The sequence below is a fragment of the Polypterus senegalus genome, chromosome 2, assembly GCF_016835505.1.
Source record: "Polypterus senegalus isolate Bchr_013 chromosome 2, ASM1683550v1, whole genome shotgun sequence".
Lineage (NCBI taxonomy): Eukaryota > Metazoa > Chordata > Cladistia > Polypteriformes > Polypteridae > Polypterus > Polypterus senegalus.
In genome coordinates, this window is record NC_053155.1 from 259,289,185 (window position 1) to 259,311,766 (window position 22,582).

General features: G+C 39.4%; 1 protein-coding gene across 1 annotated transcript in view; it reads left to right on the plus strand.

The window, feature by feature from the left end:
- kpnb3 (karyopherin (importin) beta 3) overlaps nucleotides 1–22,582 on the plus strand; it is a 125,222-nt gene that overhangs the window by 1,574 nt on the left and 101,066 nt on the right. Inside the window, exon 2 of the mRNA XM_039745421.1 lies at nucleotides 9,541–9,621. Within this exon, the coding sequence (XP_039601355.1) occupies nucleotides 9,541–9,621 (81 nt within the window). The remainder of the gene's footprint in view (nucleotides 1–9,540; nucleotides 9,622–22,582) is intronic.

A 22,582-nucleotide genomic window follows, 5' to 3' on the forward strand; every position in this document is an offset into this window, starting at 1 on the left:
GTGTTACCTGTTAATTTATCAACAAAATGAAATTCTGTAGGCGTATTATTCATTGATAATGAAAATACCAAAATAAAAATTCCCTTAAAACATACCTTTTTAACTAATAAAACATGTAACCAAATGTGAAATTCAGGTACAAGACAGCCTTAGTGATTGGGTGGCTCGGAGTAGAACCAGTGCCCCTCCGCATCAAGAGGAGCCAATTGAGGTGGTTCCGGCATCTGATACGGATGCTTCTTGGACCGCCTCCCTTTGGAGGTTTCATAGGCCTGACCAGCTGGGAGGAGACCCAGGGCTTGTTAGGAGGATTATATCTCCCAGATGGCCTGGGAACGCCTTGGGATCCCACTTTATGACTTGACAAGTGTGACTGGGGAAAAGGATGTATGGGCCTTACTACTAAGACTGTTGCCAAGGTGACCTGGCTTTGGATAAGTGGTGGAAAATCAATGAATGAATGAAAGATGTAGAAAGCAGCAGAGACATAAAAAACAGATGCAGACTCGCAGGGCAAGTACAATCAATAGATTAATAAATATATATATATATATTGTGTATAAATAGCTAATTCAGTACAAATGAGCTTGAAAAGTATTTCAACTGGGATATTGGGGGGAAGCATTGAATTGCCCAATAGCAGCGGGATGAAAAGATCCCCAGAGGTGCTTCTTAGTACACTGTGGAAGAATGAACTTATGGTTAAGTGTTCTGAGATGGTGCCTCCTGGAGGGAATGGGGCAATTTTCATGACAACATCCAATTTTGCAGACATTTTCTTTCCTGAAACAACTCTTGGTGTGTTCTGGGTTAGCCCTGTAATGGTGCAGGCTTTCCTAATAGGTTTGTTCAGGAATTTTGTTTTTGTTTTGCTAGGAGACCACAGTGTAGAATACACTGCCAATTAATGGACTGGTAAAACATTTCCAACAGCTTTCAGGTCCCTAATATACATGCCATAAAAGTATTGTAATTACAAACCACAATTCTAATAATGTTTATCAATAAGCTATAAGGCTAACCTGCTTAACAAGTTTACACATTAAATTGACACATTTGGCTCACAAGCCTATTGTTTACTAAGCACCGAGGGCAAACTTTTATCCGTTCTTTTTCTAATTAAAAGTGTGAGCTGCTGTACTAAAAGCAAGCTCGTTCACGGTCTACACTCGGATAAGGAGTCTGTTTTAATTGCAGTACAAAATGGAAAGGCCTGAAGTCAGTTCTCTTAACTTATGCCAAAGATGTGAGTCTCTTTTCTTACACTCTGCCATTCCTGTCCATGATCAGCATGATTCCTCAGATTCTTAGTTTGTCAGCTGTGAAAAGGGTTAACACACAGAACAATTTCAGTTCATTTCTTTTTTCATTCTGTATTAGTACGTAAAACATGAAATATCAAAAAGATGAACCTCTTCAGTTTGTGGGGTTAAAAACATGCACGTTCCTTATTCCTCATCTCTGTAGCCTATGTATTGTACTTCCTGTAGTGCATTCATTGGTTGTCACCTGTTATGTAAACAGTTACAAATGCAACAGCCTTACAGTTTGGTACACATAATCAGCTCTTGGGCAGAAACGTTAAGTTTCAATAATACAATTTAAAAATAAATTAGAACATTTTGAATCTTTGCGCTCTGCATTACATTACTTTACACTCACTGAGGTCTTTTTTCAATCTATTTAAGAACTATTTTTTGGAAAGGTGGAATGACGTTTGTTGTCATCCATGAAAATGACAGCCTTCCATCTGAAGGACATTTACTTGTCTTGTGAGCCGTGAACACCATTGCTAGATACTGCCAATGTCTGTAAACTTGAGAGGTTTAATTGCATTCCTCAAGACGACTGGAAGAGCAGCACCCATTTTATTTTCTTATGAGGACTAAGTTAGACTGGTCCTGTCAAGTACTACAAGTGACAAGTGTACCTAGTTTGAGCGGTTCCACCTGGAGGATGTCTGTACACACTCCAGTTCAAATTATTCATTAAGTGCCCCTCACATTTATAATCGACTTAACAAAGTTAAATGCATTAATTCTTTGCAGTTCTGCAATTCTCAAACATGCAGATATAAATAATTTCCAGTTTATATAGGTTGCATTCTTACACATGGAGGTATTAACAGATAGAAAGTCTAAAAAGATTAATAACTATGTAACATTGTCAACCAATTGCTAGGAAAATCTTTGGATACTATCCCTTCGCACATTTTGACACACAATTCTTGGCATTTAGTCTAGGCAAAAGTACAGGGTGGTCCAGATCTAATTATGCAGATGCAAATCGTCTGGATGACTTTGATTTATGCAGGGACGATTCCAGTTTGGCGCGAAGACGATTCTTCATGTCGTCAGTTTGCACACTTTTCGATGGTCTGGGGTTTTTTGGGTGATTTTCTATGTAAGAAGTTATAGCGTAATGAAAATTGTATAATTGGATCTGGGCCACCCTATACCATGGAGAGAATTTAACAGAGAAAAATCAGCGGGATATAATTTTATGCATGCTGTGCAGCAAAGAAATAGAAATAGGTGAAGCTCTACAAGAAAATGAATGTTAAAAATAGTCATGAGGGAAAAAGTGGGACATTACAAGACATTCCCAGTCCCAGATACAGTATATAATTACAACTGACCTTTTATCGTTATTTGGAACAAAACTGTACTTAAAAGGCTTTGCTAGTTTAATATCAGTACCACATAATGGCAGTTGTATAAAAGATCAACAAATAATTTGAGAAAGCAGCACATTATTTCCTTGAGTGGCATGTACCTCATTTAGAAATGCTCATGTATACTCTTAAAATGTTTGTCCAAATTTGTATATATGTAAAAATATTTTCCATTAGAATAGGAATCTTAAGATGAACCTTAAATATTAATTCAGAATACAAAATAAACTGCATAAGTAAGTGCTTCAAAATTTTCTGATGGTGAAACAGTGATGCCGGTTCAATTCATATTTATGTAGTGGACTTCCTCTTGACTGAGTGGGACTATGTGGATATTTATTCTAGTTAACATTTACACAATCTTTAAAAAGTGCAAAATGCTATGTACATATGTCACAATGCCAGAATTTTGAAATTTGATACCAAATCGAATTTTGGAATTTGATACCAAATCAAATTTTTAGTATTTGATACCAATATTGGTGAAATATCACAATAATTAATACCTGTTGAGTTAGTGTGTACAGAGGTAATTCGGGGTATTTTATATATTCGTTTTTCTAACGTTTTAATTTTTGTTTTGTCAGAGAATCGCACTGTTGGTTTGAACATTTTCTATTGTAAGATTAATATTTGCATCATTAGCCAATTAAAAGCAAACTAAAGAGTAATAATAAGTGAGTCAAATTGATTCAATTTTCAAATGTCACAAAGATATGGAACTTTTTTTTTTTTAATTCCAAAACAGACACTTTTATTTTTTTGCAGTTGTCCAAACCTTAATGTAATAATGAAAGCTGACAAGTTTGATTTCATGAAGGAAACTATTTCAGAACTACTGTAAATTTAGTAATGAAGTATGTCATTTTGCCCGTCCTGCTAATTGACATAATTGCAGTACTTTATGCTTTGAAGCACTAAATAAATTTTATTTTGGTTTTAACAATTGGAGCAGCTCATTTCATCACCTGTGTAGGCAGTCCGAATAGCTGCTTCGCCTGAAACTTGCCTTGACACCTGTTTGCACTGCCAGCATGTACAGTCCTATATGTGTCATGCATGCCACATTTCTGTTATGACTATGAACTGTATAAACCGGTTAGTAAATGGATACTTAAAGCACATCCATGGATGTGTTTGAAATAATCAAAAAATGTGTTCCTTTCTATAGTCTCTATAGGACACAATATTAAAAAGCAATTCACTTCTCCATCATTTTGTCCCCTTTTACAACATTGTGACACAAATTAATAATAATACATTTTATTTATAGTTGAGCGATTAAAACTCTCATCTAAACAGTCACATCATTGTGCTCACAAAGCATGCTGAAGCTATTTATGAATGGACTCCATAATTGGATAAAAGTAGTTATAATGAAAGGCTGTCTTTGTGTTTTGGCTTTTTTTATTTTTATAAAGTATGTTTTCCCATAGTCGCTCCCTGACATTCTTCTGTCTTGAAGACAATGCATATTTAGACATGTCTGTTTTTCTTTTTGACATGTGATGCCGTGCTATATCTTCATCAACATCGTTATCACAATGAGACATTTTTATACATAGTTTTTATTCAAGTTTTTCTTGTGTATTACCTTATCTTATGGAGTAATTTGTCCACTTGCAATCATGGAAGAGTCCAGCATTGACTGTCATTCGGTACTACTGATACGGGGAAAAAAAAGTGCACACTTGGAACACTTTTGTCGACTGGTACCAAAAGCATCTGTTCATGTGACATCCCTAATGCTATGTAATATGTGCATAAAATGTACTTTGTGTGTTATTGTGTTGTTCAATGTGCATATTTTCTAGCCACCTGCAGTTATTAAAAGTGATGTTATGCATATGAGGCAAATTAGGCTGAACAAAATAACTGAATTTTTCCTCCGGTGCCAATGCACCTGTTGCATTATGACTAGCTTGCAGAACTGAGCGCTATCTAGGCCTGTCAGATTGAACATCACAAAAAGAATCCAATTTATTTAAAAAAAGGTCTTATTCAAATTGAAATGGGACATTCAACTGTCAAAGGGTAGTTTGTTTTACCTGCACTAATTTTATCATTTTGTTACTCCACTCACTATGCAAAACTGCAGTGTTTTACAGATCTGTTTTTGTGCTTCGCTTCCACAAAGAGCCTTTTCGTAATTTTGAATGGTTAGCTTATCTTCATTAGAAAAAACGGCCAGACCCCTTCAGAGTGTAGTCCACCCAACTCCAGTTCACCATTCTGCAATTTGATCGTCAAATCTCCCCAAGTGTTTCTAATGTGCTCCAAAAGTATTGTTTGGCATCTGATTTAGTGCCAAATCTGAGGTCCCTAACTTTTGCTTAATGTTAAGGCCTTGTCATTAATGCAAATGGAATTGTCATAATTCTGATTTTCATTTTATTACAACACTTAAAGCCCCCACTTTAAAAAGCCTTGTTTGCTAGCGTGCCATATCGTACAATTATTCTATATCTTATGAGGATTTTGGCTTGATGCAGTGCTTAAAACAAGTCCACCTTTGACCTGCCTGCCTCTTTCCTGTTCTTTGAGTTTGCACCTTTTTCTTACCCGTACTAAGTAAGCTGCATTCCTCCTGATCTTACACCTCTATGCCCGTGTTTGTTTAGCACAAAAGCACTATGACTCAGCCCGTCACTTAGATCTTTCTGAGGACATGCCTTGTGCCCTCATTAAAAACGTTTTTTCTCTTGTCTCCACCCCAACTCTGCTTCCCATTCACCATGGCTGGCTGTGCAGCAGCAAACACGTCATGGTATGTTTGTATCACAGGACGCCATCTGTGTGTTACAAGCAGGACACATGCAACAGTGTTCTTCATGATTTGCCCATGCAAATTTTTTTTTAAATAGTGAAAATATTAATAATAATGCAGTGAAACACGCTGCCAGCGTATATGGTTTGTAACGATTTCGGCTGAAAATCATGAAAGTGAGAGTAAAACACATTTTTCTTTTTAAATAGTGACTGATTTTTAGAGCAATAAAGACTGACATATACTTAATGTGTACATAAATTTATTCGTCTAAAAGAAATCGGGCAGCTTCAGTGCATTTAATTCTCCTTCTTTCTCACAGATAAGGTGTTCAACGTTTGGGCCAACAATAAGGGGAGAAAACTGTTAGTAATTGGCCAAGCAAGTTTTTTTTTTTCCAATGGTTCATGAAGTTTTGTTGCTTGCTGATATTGTTTTCCAAACACCAGAATTCATGTTTTCACAGTGTTGATTTATATAAACTAGCATCTTTACCAATTGCTCAAATAGATCAACTGAATGTATTAGTGGAAGTATTCTAACAGTCAGTGAATGATTTGTAGGTGACATTTGCAATGGATAAGCAAAGTACATTTGAACGATTTAACAAAGTACAAGGATCACGTGATGGAGCAAATAATTCTAAAGTAGGGCACATGATTTTTTGTTTTAGTTAGTCCTAAGACTAGATGTAAAGTAAGACTACAAAAACCAAAGCTGTTTGATAGGTGTAAGACGAGAACAGAGGGCTAGAAAGTCTAAATAGTCCCTGGATGTTGGTGAAAAACTATGTTTTCAAGAATTACCTGTAGCACTTGTCCAGCAGCTGCAGTTTAAAGTATGTTAGATACAATTGTTCAGTACTTTGGAGCCGTAAATTTCTCATTTCTTCATCTAAATGTAAAAAATCACTTTTAAATGGTCAGCAATATAAATTAAGAAATATGAAATTTTTGGTTAGTAACAGTGCCATCCCTTAGGATTCAAACCTGCCGAGTTTAGAATATTACTGCCAATAAATGTTTACTTAGGATCTCTAATTAAATAAGAATGTGCAGAATAAAGAGACCTTCCCCACAAATGTGACGAAGACAGACAGTTTTGCTGATTATACTTGATTGAATTTGATCATTTTTATTTTGACTTGCAGTTGGCATGACTAAACATGTTGATTTATTTAAAACCTAAAGTTTGTGGTAAGAAAGATTAGGAAAGAAATGGATAGATAGATACCTTATTAATCCCCAAGGGGAAATTCACATACTCCAGCAGCAGCATACTGATAAAAACAATATTAATTAAAGAGTGATAAAAATGCAGCGCAAGTTAAAAAATACAAGGTGGAGGGTGTGAGGCAGGTATAACAGACAATAACATTGTATAATGTTAATGTTTACCCCCTCGGGTGGAATTGAAGAGTTCCATAGTGTGGGGGAGGAACGATCTCCTCAGTCTGTCAGTGGAGCAGGACAGTGACAGCAGTCTGTCGCTGAAGCTACTCCTCTGTCTGGAGATGATCCTGTTCAGTGGATTCTCCATAATTGACAGGAGCCTGCTCAGCGCCCGTCGCTCTGCCACAGATGTCAAACAGTCCAGCGCCATGCCTACAGTAGAGCCTGTCTTCCTCACCAGTTTGTCCAGGTATGAGGTGTTCCTCTTCTTTATGCTGCCTCCCCAGCACATCACCACGTAGAAGTGAGCACTTGCTGCAACCGTCTGAGAGAACATCTGCAGCATCTTGTGGCAGATGTTGGAAGCCAGCCTTCTAAGGAAGTATAGTCGACTCAATCCTTTCATGCACAGAGCATCAGTATTGGCAGTCCAGTCAAGTCATCCAGCTGCACTCCCAGGTATTTATAGGTCTGCACTCTCTGCACACAGTCACCTCTCATAATCACAGGGTCCGGGAGGGGCCTGGGCCTCCTAAAATCTGTCACCAGCTCTTTGGTTTTGCTGGTGTTCAGTTGTAGGTGGTTTGAGTCACACCATTTAACAAATTTCTTGATTAGGTTCCTATACTCCTCCTGCACACTCCTGATGTAGCCCAGGATAGCAGTGGCGTCGGTGAACTTCTGCATGTGGCAGGACTCCGCGTTGTATTGGAAGTCTGATGTATATAGGCTGAACAGGACCGTAGAAAACACAGTCTCCTGCGGCACTCCTGTGCTGCTGACCACAATGTCAGACCTGCAGTTAACGAGATGCACATACTGAGGTCTGTCTGTAAGAGAGTCCATGATTCGTGCCACCAGGTATGAATCTACTCCCATCTCTGTCAGCTTGTCCCTAAGGAGCAGAGATTGGATGGGCACAATGCTAAGTAAAAAATAGTTTAGCAATATTGTAGATACAGTGGTGTGAAAAACTATTTGCCCCCTTCCTGATTTCTTATTCTTTTGCATGTTTGTCACACAAAATGTTTCTGATCATCAAACACATTTAACCATTAGTCAAATATAACACAAGTAAACACAAAATGCAGTTTTTAAATGATGGTTTTATTATTTAGGGAGAAAAAAAATCCAAACCTACATGGCCCTGTGTGAAAAAGTAATTGCCCCCTTGTTAAAAAATAACCTAACTGTGGTGTATCACACCTGAGTTCAATTTCCATAGCCACCCCCAGGCCTGATTACTGCCACACCTGTTTCAATCAAGAAATCACTTAAATAGGAGCTGCCTGACACAGAGAAGTAGACCAAAAGCACCTCAAAAGCTAGACATCATGCCAAGATCCAAATAAATTCAGGAACAAATGAGAACAGAAGTAATTGAGATCTATCAGTCTGGTAAAGGTTATAAAGCCATTTCTAAAGCTTTGGGACTCCAGCTAACCACAGTGAGAGCCATTATCCACAAATGGCAAAAACATGGAACAGTGGTGAACCTTCCCAGGAGTGGCCGCCACCAAAATTACCCCAAGAGCAGAGACGACTCATCCGAGAGGTCACAAAGACCCCAGGACAACGCTAAAGAACTGCAGGCCTCACTTGCCTCAATTAAGGTCAGTGTTCACGACTCCACCATAAGAAAGAGACTGGGCAAAAATGGCCTGCATGGCAGATTTCCAAGACACAAACCACTGTTAAGCAAAAAGAACATTAGGGCTCGTCTCAATTTTGCTATGAAACATCTCAATGATTGACGAGTCTTTTGGGAAAATACCTTGTGGACTGATGAGACAAAAGTTGAACTTTTTGGAAGGCAAATGTCCCGTTACATCTGGCGTAAAAGGAACACAGCATTTTAGAAAAAGAACATCATACCAACAGTAAAATATGGTGGTGGTTATTGTGATGGTCTGGGGTTGTTTTGCTGCTTCAGGACCTGGAAGGCTTGCTGTGATAGATGGAACCATGAATTCTACTGTCTACCAAAAAATCTTGAAGGAGAATGTCCGGCCATCTGTTTGTCAACTCAAGCTGAAGCGATCTTGGGTGCTGCAACAGGACAATGACCCAAACACACCAGCAAATCCACCTCTGAATGGCTGAAGAAAAACAAAATGAAGACTTTGGAGTGGCCTAGTCAAAGTCCTGACCTGAATCCAATTGAGATGCTATGGCATGACCTTAAAAAGGCGGTTCATGCTAGAAAACCCTCAAATAAAGCTGAATTACAACAATTCTGCAAAGATTAGTGGGCTCCTCCAGAGCGCTGTAAAAGACTCATTGCAAGTTATCGCAAACGCTTGATTGCAGTTATTGCTGCTAAGGGTGGCCCAACCAGTTATTAGGTTCAGGGGGCAATTACTTTTTCACACAGGACCATGTAGGTTTGGATTTTTTTCTCCCTAAATAATAAAACCATCATTTAAAAACTGCATTTTGTGTTTACTTGTGTTATATTTGACTAATGGTTAAATGTGTTTGATGATCAGAAACATTTTGTGTGACAAACATGCAAAAGAATAAGAAATCAGGAAGGGGGCAAATAGTTTTTCACACCACTGTATGTTAACATGCTGATGTACATCTTTGTACATGATGTTTTTAATGTAGTTTATGTTTAGTTCTGTAGAAAAATGGCTTTGATAGCATTTAACTTAAATGCACCTCTGTGCACTTGACCTAAATATTTGTTTTTTCTTACCTTTCAGGAAGCCTATGAAAACATTCCAGGACAGACTAAGGTCACGTTTCTTCTTCAGACCATCAGAGATGCTGCAGCTGCTGAGGAGGTAAGTGGACAAGAGTAACAAAACAGATTTGCAGTTAGGATGAACTGATGTCGCTATTGTCAATTAATTTACACTTTGCATGTTCATCTATTTTGTAAGCATGCTTTTTTCAACACAAGTTTAGGTAGGCGTGCAGTTTCTGGTGTAACTTAGTCTTAAATTGCAAAAAAATCAAACACAGGCACAAGTGCTCAGAGTGAGCCGAGTTATTCCACAGTCAACATAGAAAATGCAAATCGGAAGAAATCTGAGGGATAATAGAAAGAAATAAAAAATATTTTTAGGTTTTGCTTTGGTTTATATTTGATGTCATGGCTTTGAATGCTGTGTGTATAAAAGCCTTTTAGTGATGACCATAATGAGTTTAACACTAGAATTCCTGAAGTCTATGAAAAACTCATAATCCTGGCCCACCTTAAATCCATTTACACCTCTCTATCAGCATCTTTTGTTTTGTAAATGTGTCGATCAGCAAAAGCAGCCTACTATCCTATTCCCCCCAGAGTGCCGCATCTCATCTCGGGCAAAAAGCTCTCCCAGCTCAAGCCAAGACTCCTGATCTGCATGTGTGGTGCCTGGAATTGTATAGGGTAAATAATATATCGTAATTTGGAATACATACATTTCATGTGTGTTCCGTGTCTACAGCGATCTGTATTAATTTTTAGTTGAAGTGCAAGGCAGGAATCATTGAACACAACTAAAAAAAGAAAACGTTTTTCATACTTTTGTAATAATTGACAAAGTGTAGACATGAAGTGTATAATGTGTGAAGACTGAAGTCCAAATTTCAAATAAATGTAGCAAAACCAAATGTGCTTTTATTCAAGAAAATAACCATCACTGAGCTCTTGGACAGTCTGAGGTGCAACCTGGTGGCGCCTGATGGACCAAAACATGATGTCCTAGAGCTGTCCTATTGGATTTAGGTCAGGCGAGAGTGGAGCCTAGTCAATTGTATCAATTCCTTCATCCTTCAGGAACTGCCTGCATACTCTTGCCACATGAGGCAGGGCATTGTTTTGCACCAGGAGGAACCCAGGACCCACAGCACCAGCATAGGGTCTGAAAATGGGTCCAAGGGTTTCATCCTGATACCTAATGGCAGTCAAGGTGCCTTTGTCTAGCCTGTTGAGGTCTATGGGTCTCTCCATGGATATGCCTCCCTAGACCATCACTGACACACCACCAAACCGGTCATGCTGAACGATGTTACAGGCAGCATAACGTTCTCCACGACTTTTCCAGACCCTTTCACGTATGTTACATGTGCTCAGGGTGAACCTCATCTGTGAAAAGTACAGGGTGCCAGTGGTGGGCCTGCCAATTCTGGTATTCTATGGCAAATGCCATTTTAGCTCCACGGTGCTGGGTAGTGAGCACAGGGCCCACTAAAGGAAGTCGGGCCCTCAGGCCACCCTCATGAAGTCTGTTTCTGATTGTTTGGTCAGAGACATTCACACCAGTGGCCTGCTGGAGGTCATTTTGTAGGGCTCTGGCAGTTTTTATCCTGTTCCTCCTTGCCCAAAGGAGCAGATGCCGGTCCTGCTGATGGGTTAAGGACCTTCTACGACCCAGTCCAGCTCTGCTAGAGTAACTGCCTGTCTCCTGGAATCTCTTCCATGCCCTTCAGACTGTGCTGGCAGACGCAGCAAACCTTCTGGCAATGGCACGTATTGATGTGCCATCCTGGAGAAGTTGGTCTACCAGTACAACTTCTGTAGGGTCCAGGTGTTGCCTCATGCTACCAGTAGTGACACTGACCGTAGCCAAATGCAAAACTAGTGAATAAACTGTCAAAGATGAGGAGGGAAAAATGTCAGTGGCGTCCACCTGTTAAACCATTCCTGTTTTGGGGTCATCTCATTGTTGCTTCTCTAATGTACCTGTTGTTAATTTCATTAACACCAAAGCAGCTGAAATTGCTTAACAACCCCCTCTGCTACATAACTGACCAGATCAATATCCCAGAAGTTTCATTGACTTGATACTATACTCTGATTAAAAAATGTTCCTTTAACTTTTTTGAACTGTATATATAAATAAAATCCAATGTCTGTCTGTCCATTTTTCACAAGAGAACTACTTAACGGATTTAGATTGGGGTTTTTTTTCAATAATTTGCTTGAACACTCCGGTTGATTTTGTGACTTCTCTCATCACGCTTTGTATCATAGTTTGGTTCTGGCAGCAATTTATTAGCGCATATCCAAGAGACAGGCTGTGGGCCCAGTGGAGGGGGAAGTGTGATGTCGGTAGTGGGGAGCTAGAGGGTGCCCTCCTCACTCACACACCAGCCTCTGTTCGAGTCGGTGAACATGTTGGAGCATACTTTGCCTCTGCTTAGCAAGCGATGCCTGCTTGTTATCATCTTGAGATTAAGTGGTAACGTTTCACATTTTTGAGAGAGAGATCACAGCTACGTGTGTTTTACACAGTACAGTACCTGCTGATTGCTAGAGATATCAAGGCCACATGCTCTTTTCCCCTCGTGGGGTATGCTCTCCTGTCAGAGCTCAACACGAACAGATACAGTGCCAACGTTTGACCGTACCTACCTTCCACTTGGCCAGAGATGCCGTCCCAACTTTTTTCATTTTTGTAAAAGAGATCACAGGTACATTCTCAGCCCTGATGATAAAACCAAAAATATTGTATATGAAGAGGCTCTTGGATAAGAAAGGTGCCAATATAAATTCTTCTCAATACAAAGTACATTTTTTTTTTCTGAGGTTTAAAGTTTGTCCTGTTTAACTCTTATGGCTATTTTTTTTTGTTACTTTTCTCCCAGGGCTGAATATTTTTCCAAAAACTCACACAATACAATGGTTTAACACATCAAATCAACAAAAATGTTTCTTTTTGACAAATGTTACTATCTTGCATGTTGTATGAGCCTGCATACTATATGATTTCACATACATGTTTACATAGCAAATTATGATATCACTCAAAGCAGCCAATTGCATGCATTGCCTCCTTGCACTGCTTGCAATATGTGTTGCACTGGTGCCTCCATTTCAATTGTCTGTTTCTGCACACAACACAGTCAGGTTTGTATTTTTTTGTCCTCCTATGTTGCAGGAAAGTGGTGCTCAGTCAGCCTGTTTGGCACTGCTCTTTGTGATGGCCTTCCTCGCTTTGCCAAAGTCACTGCAACATACTGTACTCTGCCAGCAAGCTGTCAACCACCTTCTTGTGGAAGTCTGCTGCAGTCATAGTGCTGTCACTGTTTGCCTGCTTGAACAATATACATACACAGTGTGGTACAACTTGGTGGCCGTAAGCGTATGACTCAAGCATCTGATCCAGTCAATCAACTCCAGCCATTTTACAGTTATACTCCTCAAGAGCAATTGGCTTGTCCTGCGTCCTACCTTCTGGGTTTCCTTTTTGACGAATAACTTTCTCACATATATTGTTAGTGTGTATGTGTACTGTAGAGAGACAAGTCACCTGTTTGACATCGTGCCATGCCACAGCCACCAAGTTTTCCACCTGCATGAAAACCAGATTGTCCCCTCTTTTCATCTTCAGCCTGTCTGGCTTCAATTATGAAGGCATGTGTCTCCTGTTCACCCTCACTGTGCCACAAGCTCCATTTCCCCTGCTCTGTAGCTCCATGGACAATTCTGGTGATGTATAAAAATTGTTCATGTACACAATATGACCCAAATGTTCATATCCCTGAAGCAGCCCCAACATAACCTGACTTGTCAAGGGACACTTCTCTCCTTGAAAGGAATACTTTCCTGTATATGTAATTATTTTCAGGCAGAACCAGTATTTGCTTCTCCCTGTACAAAATCCTTTATGCCATACTTTGTGGTATTGTCTGGCATATACTGGTGGGGTAAAAAAGGCATCACTTGTATTTTATCAAAGGTTCATCCACAGACAAATCACGGCCACGTTGATAAAATTGTTTATATGTTCGTTCCACAATGTCAAGCAGGGGCTGAACTTTATACACGGGGTTATAGCCTGACTTACCCCTTGGGATTTGCTTCTGGTTATCACAGAAGTGAATAAAAATTTACAGAAGCACGTACCTATCATGTGGCATAACTTGTCCAAAGACACCAGGGGACACAGCACGTTTGGACCAATGCTTCCTGAAGTTGTATCGCCAGTGTAATCCCATCTCGTCTTTTGTTGTGGGTTTCCACTTTGAAAAATTAAAATGCGGTGCAAGCGCAGCCCGCAATTCAAAAAATTGCTCTGCATACCTGTTTGTGTTGTTTGACAGTAGCTGAAAGGCAGCCTCAGGAAAGAACAGATTGAAGTAGTCCAGCGGATGGTAATCTGTGGTGTCCAACAGCAAGCCGTGCCGTCTTGGGAAGTCTGGTAGCCAGTTTTGCTCCCATGGATCAATGTCTGGGTATTCCTCCTACACGAACCTTACCATAGGTGCAAGCAATGCGAATGTGCTCAGCTGGCAGCCGATCAGCTGGGGCAGCATCGGTTGGTGTCCGATCAGCTGATGCCAGTTCCTCACTCTAATGCTCGATATCCTGATCACTCTCAACAAAATCAGATTCTGAAAAATCATCTGCTGAGTATTTTGTTTTCTGCACTTGCTTCGCTCCCTCATGAGATGTCGATGTCATCTTGCCTTTGTTTACATTTCAAAACTCATGCACGCACACAAGGATTAGATGCAGAATCAATGAGTCTAACATTCCACCAAGCAGAGAGGGAATGCCTTTAACATAATGAGTTTTGTTGCCATTAACAGCTGATTGTTGCCCTCTACCCCTGGATGTCGACTTTTGTCGACATGCACTCTCAACCCCTCCCGTCGACAATCGTCAACATCCACCCAACAAGAGTTAACTACTACGCGGGCGGAACCACAGGGGACAGCTAGTATAAAGAGATAAATATAGAGATATGTATATCGATTAGATTTAATATGAAACCTTGACACATTTTTAAAACGTCACTCTGAAGGATTGGATAATGGTGAATGCTGTATAAGTAGGGTGATCAGGCAAGTCAAAACAACTATAGGTCAGTAAGCTTAATGTGCATCATAGGTAAATTAATGGAAGGAATTATTAAGGAAAATATTGAGAAACACATGGCCAGAACAGGAGATATACTGAACAGTGAGCATTAGTAGACGCTAGAGGTTGTGTTTTACTAACATGCTGGAAATGGATATGGTCAGAGTAATAATATATGATGATAATAATGATATAATTTATCTTCACATTTAGAGAGTGTTTGATAAGGTCCTACATGAAAGGTTGGTCAACTGAAAAGTGGGGGTTTTAATGCAAAGTAAATTGTTGGAAGTACAGTAATTGTGTTATACTTTGGAAGTAAAAATATTAGGTTTGAATGCACAATGGGAAATCTTAAAACTGAAAGTGCAGCTTATGAGAGGGATTTAGGAGTCGTATTGGACTCCTCATGATCAACTCCAGACACTGTTCAGAAGAAGGCTAACAAAATGTTAGTTTACAGTATATAGCATGATGTGTAGAGTACAAGTTAAAGGTTATGCTGAATTTTTATAATGTTGGACCTCATCTGAAGTGCTGTGTATTGTTTTGGACTCCAGGCTACAAAAAAGACAGAAGCGCAAGTCCAGAGATAAGAGACAGACTGATTCCAGGACTGCAGGAAATGAGCTAGGTTTTTTCAGTTTCAGCAAAAGGATATTAAGATGTGACATGGTTAAAGTAATTAAAATTAGAACATTAGAACAATCTAGACGAGAACAGGCCATTCAGCCCAACAAAACTCGCCAGTCCTATCCACTTGCTTCCTCCAAGAAAACATCAAGTCGAGTTTTGAAAGTCCCTAACGTCTTACTGTCTACCACACTACTTGGTAACTTATTCCAAGTGTCTATCGTTCTTTGTGTAAAGAAAAACTTCCTAATGTTTGTGCGAAATTTACCCTTAACAAGTTTCCAACTGTGTCCCCGTGTTCTTGATGAGCTCATTTTAAAATACAAGTCTCGATCCACTGTACTAATTCCCTTCATAATTTTAAACACTTCAATCATGTCACCTCTTAATCTTCTTTTGCTTAAACTGTAAAGGCTCAGCTCTTTTAATCTTTCCTCATAATTCAACCCCTGTAGACCTGGAATCAGCCTAGTCGCTCTTCTCTGGACCTTTTCTACTGCTGCTATGTCCTTTTTGTAGCCCGGAGACCAAAACTGCACACAGTACTCAAGATGAGGCCTCACCAGTGCATTATAAAGGTTGAGCATAACCTCCTTGGACTTGTACTCCACAGATCGTGCTATATAACCTAACATTCTGTTAGCCTTCTTAATGGCTTCTGAACACTGTTTGGAAGTTGATAGCTTGGAGTCCACTATGACTCCTAAATCCTTCTCATAAGGTGTACTCTCGATTTTCCGACCGCCCATTGTGTATTCAAACCTAATATTTTTACTTCCTATGTGTAATACTTTACATTTACTGACATTAAATTTCATCTGCCACAAATCTGCCCAAGCCTGTATGCTATCCAAGTCCTTCTGTAATGATATAACGGATTCCAAATTATCTGCTAATCCACCTATCTTGGTATCATCTGCAAACTTAACCAGCTTGTTACTTATATTCCTATCTAAATCATTTATATATATTAAAAATAGCAGCGGCCCTAGCACTGACCCCTGTGGAACACCACTCTTAACATCGCCAGTTCTGATGAGGTTCCTCGCACCATCACCCTCTGCTTCCTGTGTCTGAGCCAATTCTGCACCCATCTAAAAACATCACCCTGAATTCCCACTTCTTTTAACTTGATGCCCAACCTCTCATGTGGCACCTTATCAAATGCTTTCTGAAAGTCCAGATAAATAATATCATAAGCTCCACTTTGATCGTATCCTTTTGTTGCCTCCTCATAGAATTCCAACATGTTAGTAAAACACGACCTCCCCTTCTGAACCCATGCTGACTGTTCAGAATAACTCCTGTCCTTGTCATGTGTTGCTCAATCTTATCCTTAATAATTCCTTCCATTAATTTTCCTGTGATGCTTGTTAAGCTTACTGGCCTATAGTTGCTTGGATCTGCCCTGTCACCCTTTTTATATAATGGGATGATATTTGCCATTTTCCAGTCCTTTGGAATCTCTCCAGTGCACAGTGACTTCCTAAAAATATGTGTCAAGGGTTTATATATGTACTCACTAGCCTCCTTAAGAACACGAGGATAAATATTATCTGGGCCTGGTGATTTGTTTGATTTCATCTTATTTAATCTGAGCAGCACTTCTCCCTCTACAATTTCCAAATCCCTCAGTACCTCCTTAGTAGTTGTGTTTACCTCTGGCAGGTTATCCACTTGCTCACTTGTAAACACCTCAGAAAAATGTAAGTTTAGGGCATCTGCTATTTCATTGTCTGTATCTTTTAATTCCCTTTACTATTCCTGATGAACTTGACCTCCTCCTTAACTGTTCTTTTACTACTAAAATACTGAAAGAATCTCTTGGGGTCTTCTTTCGCCTTATCTGCTATATTCCTCTCCAACTGTCTTTTAGCCTCTCTGATATCCTTCTTAATGGTTGCCCTCATTTCTCATACGCTACGGTTCTCTTTGCAGTCATTAGTCTTATATGCCTTATACAGCAGTTTTTCCTTTGCAACTTCTTTTTAAATCTTTATTAATCCATCGTGGAGTTTTTTAGTTTCCTATTACTTCCAAATTTAGGTATGTATCTGTCCTGCATTACATGTAAAACATTTTAAACCCTGTTCCACTGCTCCTCGACTGTCTCCACATTTAAAAGCTTATCCCAGTCTATCCTACTTAGACTTTGTCGCATCTGCTCAAAATTAGCCCTACTAAAGTTCAACTTAACAATTTTAGTCTTTGCATCTGTACTCTTACAAAATACTGAGAATTGTATTACATTATGGTCACTTGACCCTAGTGGTTCAATCACCTCTACACCCTCAATTCTATCCTGATTATTACAGAATACTAAATCCAGATAGGCTTCACCCCTTGTTGGTGCTTTAACATGCTGTGTTAAAAACAGTCGCTGATTACTTCTAAAACTCCTGCTCTTGTGCTCCTCCATCTGTAAGGTTATCCCAGTTAATATTTGGATAATTAAAGTCCCCATGACTATAATATCCCCTGTAAACTTGCCTTTTGATATTACTAAAAGATGTGTGTTGAAATTACTGTCTGAATTGGGTGGTCTATAACACACTCCTAAAATGAGACCTTTTCCCTAATATTTTCCAGGCAAGCCACATGTCCTCACTAAGATGGGGCTCATCATCCAACTGAAGATGACTTACATTTAATTCCTGTTTGGCATAAACAGCAACCCCACCTCCTTTTCTGTTCTGTCTATCCTTCCTAAAAATGTGTATCCCTCTATGTTACACTCATCCCCATCTTTGTTATTTAGCCAGGTTTCCGTTATTGCTATAATATCATAATTGTGCTCAGCTACATACAACTCCAACTCACTTACCTTATTTTTGATACTTCTAGCATTAAGGCAAGCTATTTTTAATGTGTTAATCATTCTATCTTTACGTGTTTGCTTAAAATTTACATTACTATGCATTTTTATTTCTACACCATTGTTTGATCTTCCATGTATAGATCAAAATCTGGCCTGTCCTAAACTCCCTGCCCCCATTCCCTAGTTTAAACAATCCTCGACTAGCCTACACATACGCCTCCCCAATACAGTGGTGCCCATCCGGTTCAGATGTAACCCGTCCGGCGGAACAGGTCCCATCTGTTCCAAAAGGAGTCCCAATGCCCCATAAACCTATACCCTTCTACCCTGCACCAAGATTTGAGCCACGCGTTAAGCCTTCTAATCTCCTCAATCTTACCTGGACTGGCGCGTGGCACAGGCAGAACTTCGGAGAAGACTACCTTGTCAGTTCTGCTCCTCAGCTTGGTACCTAACTCTTTGAATTTGGAATGCAGAACTGACAGACTACCCTTATGTATGTCATTTGTTCCAACGTGGACAATGACAACTGGATCCACCCCGCTCTGGCCAAGAGCCTATCCACCCTTCCAGGAGGTCTCCCACCTGTGCTCCCGGAAGGCAACACACCGTGAGACTCTCTCTCTCTGGAGCACACCTGCGCTTCAATCCCCCTAATGATTGAGTCCCCAACTATCACTACCTCTCTCTTTTTGGGAACTGGTTTTGAGGTGGCCCGTTGGGGCTCCTCAACCCTGCCTACCACCTCAGAATTATCAGAGTCACCGTCCAGCTCCGCCAGGACATGATAACGGTTAGACACTTCTAATTCTGGGGTTGATGCCCCCGGACAGTGTGCACCCTTTACCTTACGCCTTGTGACCGTGACCCACCTATTCCTACCTGTCTGGTCTGGAATCTCCTCCCGCCACCTTAGGGGTGCACACTATCTCTAAAGGACACCTGGGCCAAGTCCGCCAATTCTCTATTACAACGCAGGTCAGCCAACTCCTCCTCCAGTTCAGCGACCCTGAGCTCGAGGTGCTGGATCAGCTGGCATCTCTTGCAGATGTAGCCCTCATAGACAACTGGCTCTTCCAAACCATCATCTAAAAGTCCAACATCCAACAGGACTTGCATTGCACTGGCCTCATTATTAAAATTTGACTTGGGATTACTAAACTGCCTTAACTATATTTTTTTTTTCTTAAAATTAAATTTCTTCTTCTTTCAGCTGCTCCTTAACTTAAATGGTAACACTAAGATCTGCTACAGATATTTTACACCTTTTCCCCTTAAGCTCCTGTACTGTTCTCCCTCTCAGCTGCCTGCTGTTTGCCTTTCTATGAGGTTAACTTTACTTTTCTCTGTCTCTTCTAGCTTTGCGCTCTTCTTACTTATAAGCTCTTCACTGCACTGTTTGTATTCCCCGTATTAATGAACCAATACGCTGTCGCCCACTTAACTGTTCTGCCTCTGGACGCTAAGGACTGTTTAATCTAAAATAAACAAATAAATAAAACTTTACTACCTTATTTGCTCCTTGTGCCTGATCGGTGTCTTAACGCAGGCCGCTTACCTGCGCACTACTGAGTTTCCACCTTTTACTGCTTTGAAGTCAGCCGCGCCCTTTTTTCTTTTCCTTTAAACTAAGGAATCGCTGTTACGACGACGCGGTTATTTATTTACAAATGCCGATATCAGTTACTGCTGCTTTCTACCCTGCCGCCTCGATGCTAATTCAAATAAAGATAACAAGAAAAAAACAAGTACAAAACTTTTCCAAGCGCACTTCCAAACACCCAGCTACTTTTGCTCTTGTGCGGGCGAAAAAAGCAAAAAAAAACCCTTCTAAAGGGAAAAAAGCTTTAAAATTCCACACGGTTCCTTAGAGGCAACCAAAACCCAAGTTTTTAAGAGCAAAATGTATTTTTTTAATGTAAATCTCACACCACAGAACAAACCAACACTCTCAACAGACTCTAGCGTTTGCAAAGCACACGTCAGCACAAAGCACACGTGACTCTCTGTTCTTGCAAAAAATTGCAAAGGAAATTAGTACAGTGGATCAAGATTGTTAACTTTAAAATAAGGACACTGTATGAAACTTACCCTACTAACCTAACTAACACTTGGAAGTTTTTCTTCACACCCAGAGCCATAGACACAAATAGGTTACCAAGCAGTGCATTAGACAGTAGAACTTGGAGACCTTCAAAACAAGACTAGAAGTTATTTTTTAAGTATTAAATGGATAGGACTGGTGAGCTTTGTTGGGCTGAATAATCTGTTCTTGTCTAGACTGTGCTAATGTTCTATATAAACATTAAGATTTTATTTTTGCTTGTTCATAGTGAGTCCTAAAGAATGGCAGTCTAATAAGACAAAGTATCCTATTCTGGATATACTGTGATGGACAGTTCCTTCTTTGTAGCACTGAGGTCATGGAACATAGCGTTTAATATTTCAAATCCACCAAGGATTGTAACTGTTTCTGGATCGTTCCATCTAAGCTTACCAACTTCTATAGATGCACAATGGAATCCATCCACCCTTGCTACATAATGCCTTAGTATGGCATTGGCAACCACTTGGTCCAGAGCCTGAATCTGCACAGACTATGGTGAAGTTTGAAAACCACATTCTTAAAGACCTCAAACATCTTGCACAGTCACATTACATACTCCTTCGTTCTGGGGAAAAAGTGCAAGTCCAGTTTCACTTGCATCATTAGACTTGCAGATAGTTTTTCCCCTTGGGTTATATGGCTACTCAACTGTTCCCAAAGCATGAATGTAAAACTTGTTTGTTTCTTGTGTATCTTTTGATTTTCTCTCTAGTGTACGGTTATTTGTCTTTTTGATGCTAAAGAGACATGAAAAAAAGAACAATTGTACTGTGTCCATGTAGCAGACTCCACACATAACAAGATGACCCAGCCTTTTCCTGGGTCTAAAGAATTTACACATGGAAAATGTTCTTAGAAGAGGTCATGGTTTCTAAATTGTGCCAAAAGTATCTAACTACTGATTAAAACTGCTCTTTTTGATTTTGTGTTAAAGAAAATACATTGGAAAAAGGAGCATTAACAGGGGTGGAGTGTTGGTTTAATTTGTGTTTTGTTATTTAATTATTGCATACTGTGCTTTTGATTTGATTGATGTTAGAGATGTTCAGTTTTGTGGATAGAAGAACTGAGTGAAAATCAGCTGCAAGTAGGGCGACACACCTGTTGGGAAGCAGGGTGCCGCCAGGTAAAAAGGCACCGGGCTTCTTGTTGTTGTGTTTTTTTTTTTTTTATATAAAGAATGCGTCCTGCTATATTTTAACCTTGTTGTTTTTAAGAAGATTTTTTCTATTGTTTTTAACTTCCATGTTTCACTTCTGATTTTATGGATTATTTATTGGAACTTTGGACACTGCACTTTAATTTGAACACCTTGTTTTGTTGATTGTTTTAATAAAAGCACTTTACACTTTTTCACCATTCCCATGCTTTGTTGTGCCTCACTGCTAAGCTCATTGGTAACATTACCGACGGTTTAGGGTTCAAGGGCTCCCCGACAGCAACCCGCATCGTCACAACGTGATTTTGTGTTTTTTCACGTAAATTTGAATTGGTTGTTGAAAAGTATGAAGGTGGCATGCGTATCCGGGACATGGCTGTTACATACCGTTTGCCGAGAACAACGGTATCTACGATTGTGAAAAACAAATGAAAAGACGTTATTAAACAGTAAAGTGAGGTAAATTTTTTATTTATTTCATCTAATTGCTTTTGTATTTATGTATTTTAGTATTAAGCAGTGTTTAAATTATTTTATACAACCCCATCAATGTATAATATGCCAAAAACAATAAGATTTTTTTTCATGGGAACGGTTTAATCATTTTCCCATTATTTCTTATGGGAAAATTTTGTTTGGTATACGTCCTGTTTGGTATTAAGTCCAAGGATCTGGAACAGATTAAGGACGAGTACTGAGGTACCACTGTATCTCTTTTACAAATATTCTTTATAGCTGCTTTTCCAGAGTAACGATAAATTTTTGCTAGATATCTGTCTGTGCTTGACTAGTTTCATTTTCTTGTGTATTAGGCACTCCCTAGGGTGTTTTTTTTGCAGCAAGTTTATTTATGAATTCACTTTAGAATTGAAGTAATTATTGTTTAGAAGCCCAACTGCATGTCTCTGTGTAGTATTTGCTTCTGTTTCAAAGGAGCATTAGAAGATTTACTGCCCCAACATGAAATAAATAGGACCAGCTCATTTTTGTCAGCTTTGTAGAATTACTATGAATACAGAGAGTATGATTTTTGTCTGAAACTTGTCTAGACATCTGTTTTATTATCAGGGAAAAGTATGATGTATTTTTATTTAGCCAGCAATTCATCTATTTCCAATTCCCTCATTCAGTCTGCAATGCTGGCTTTGCTAATGTTACCACTGTAAGACTTGTTTTCTGCAAATGTCACTATGCAATAAACTTTTTGTATTAGACAGGGGCATTAATCATTAAGT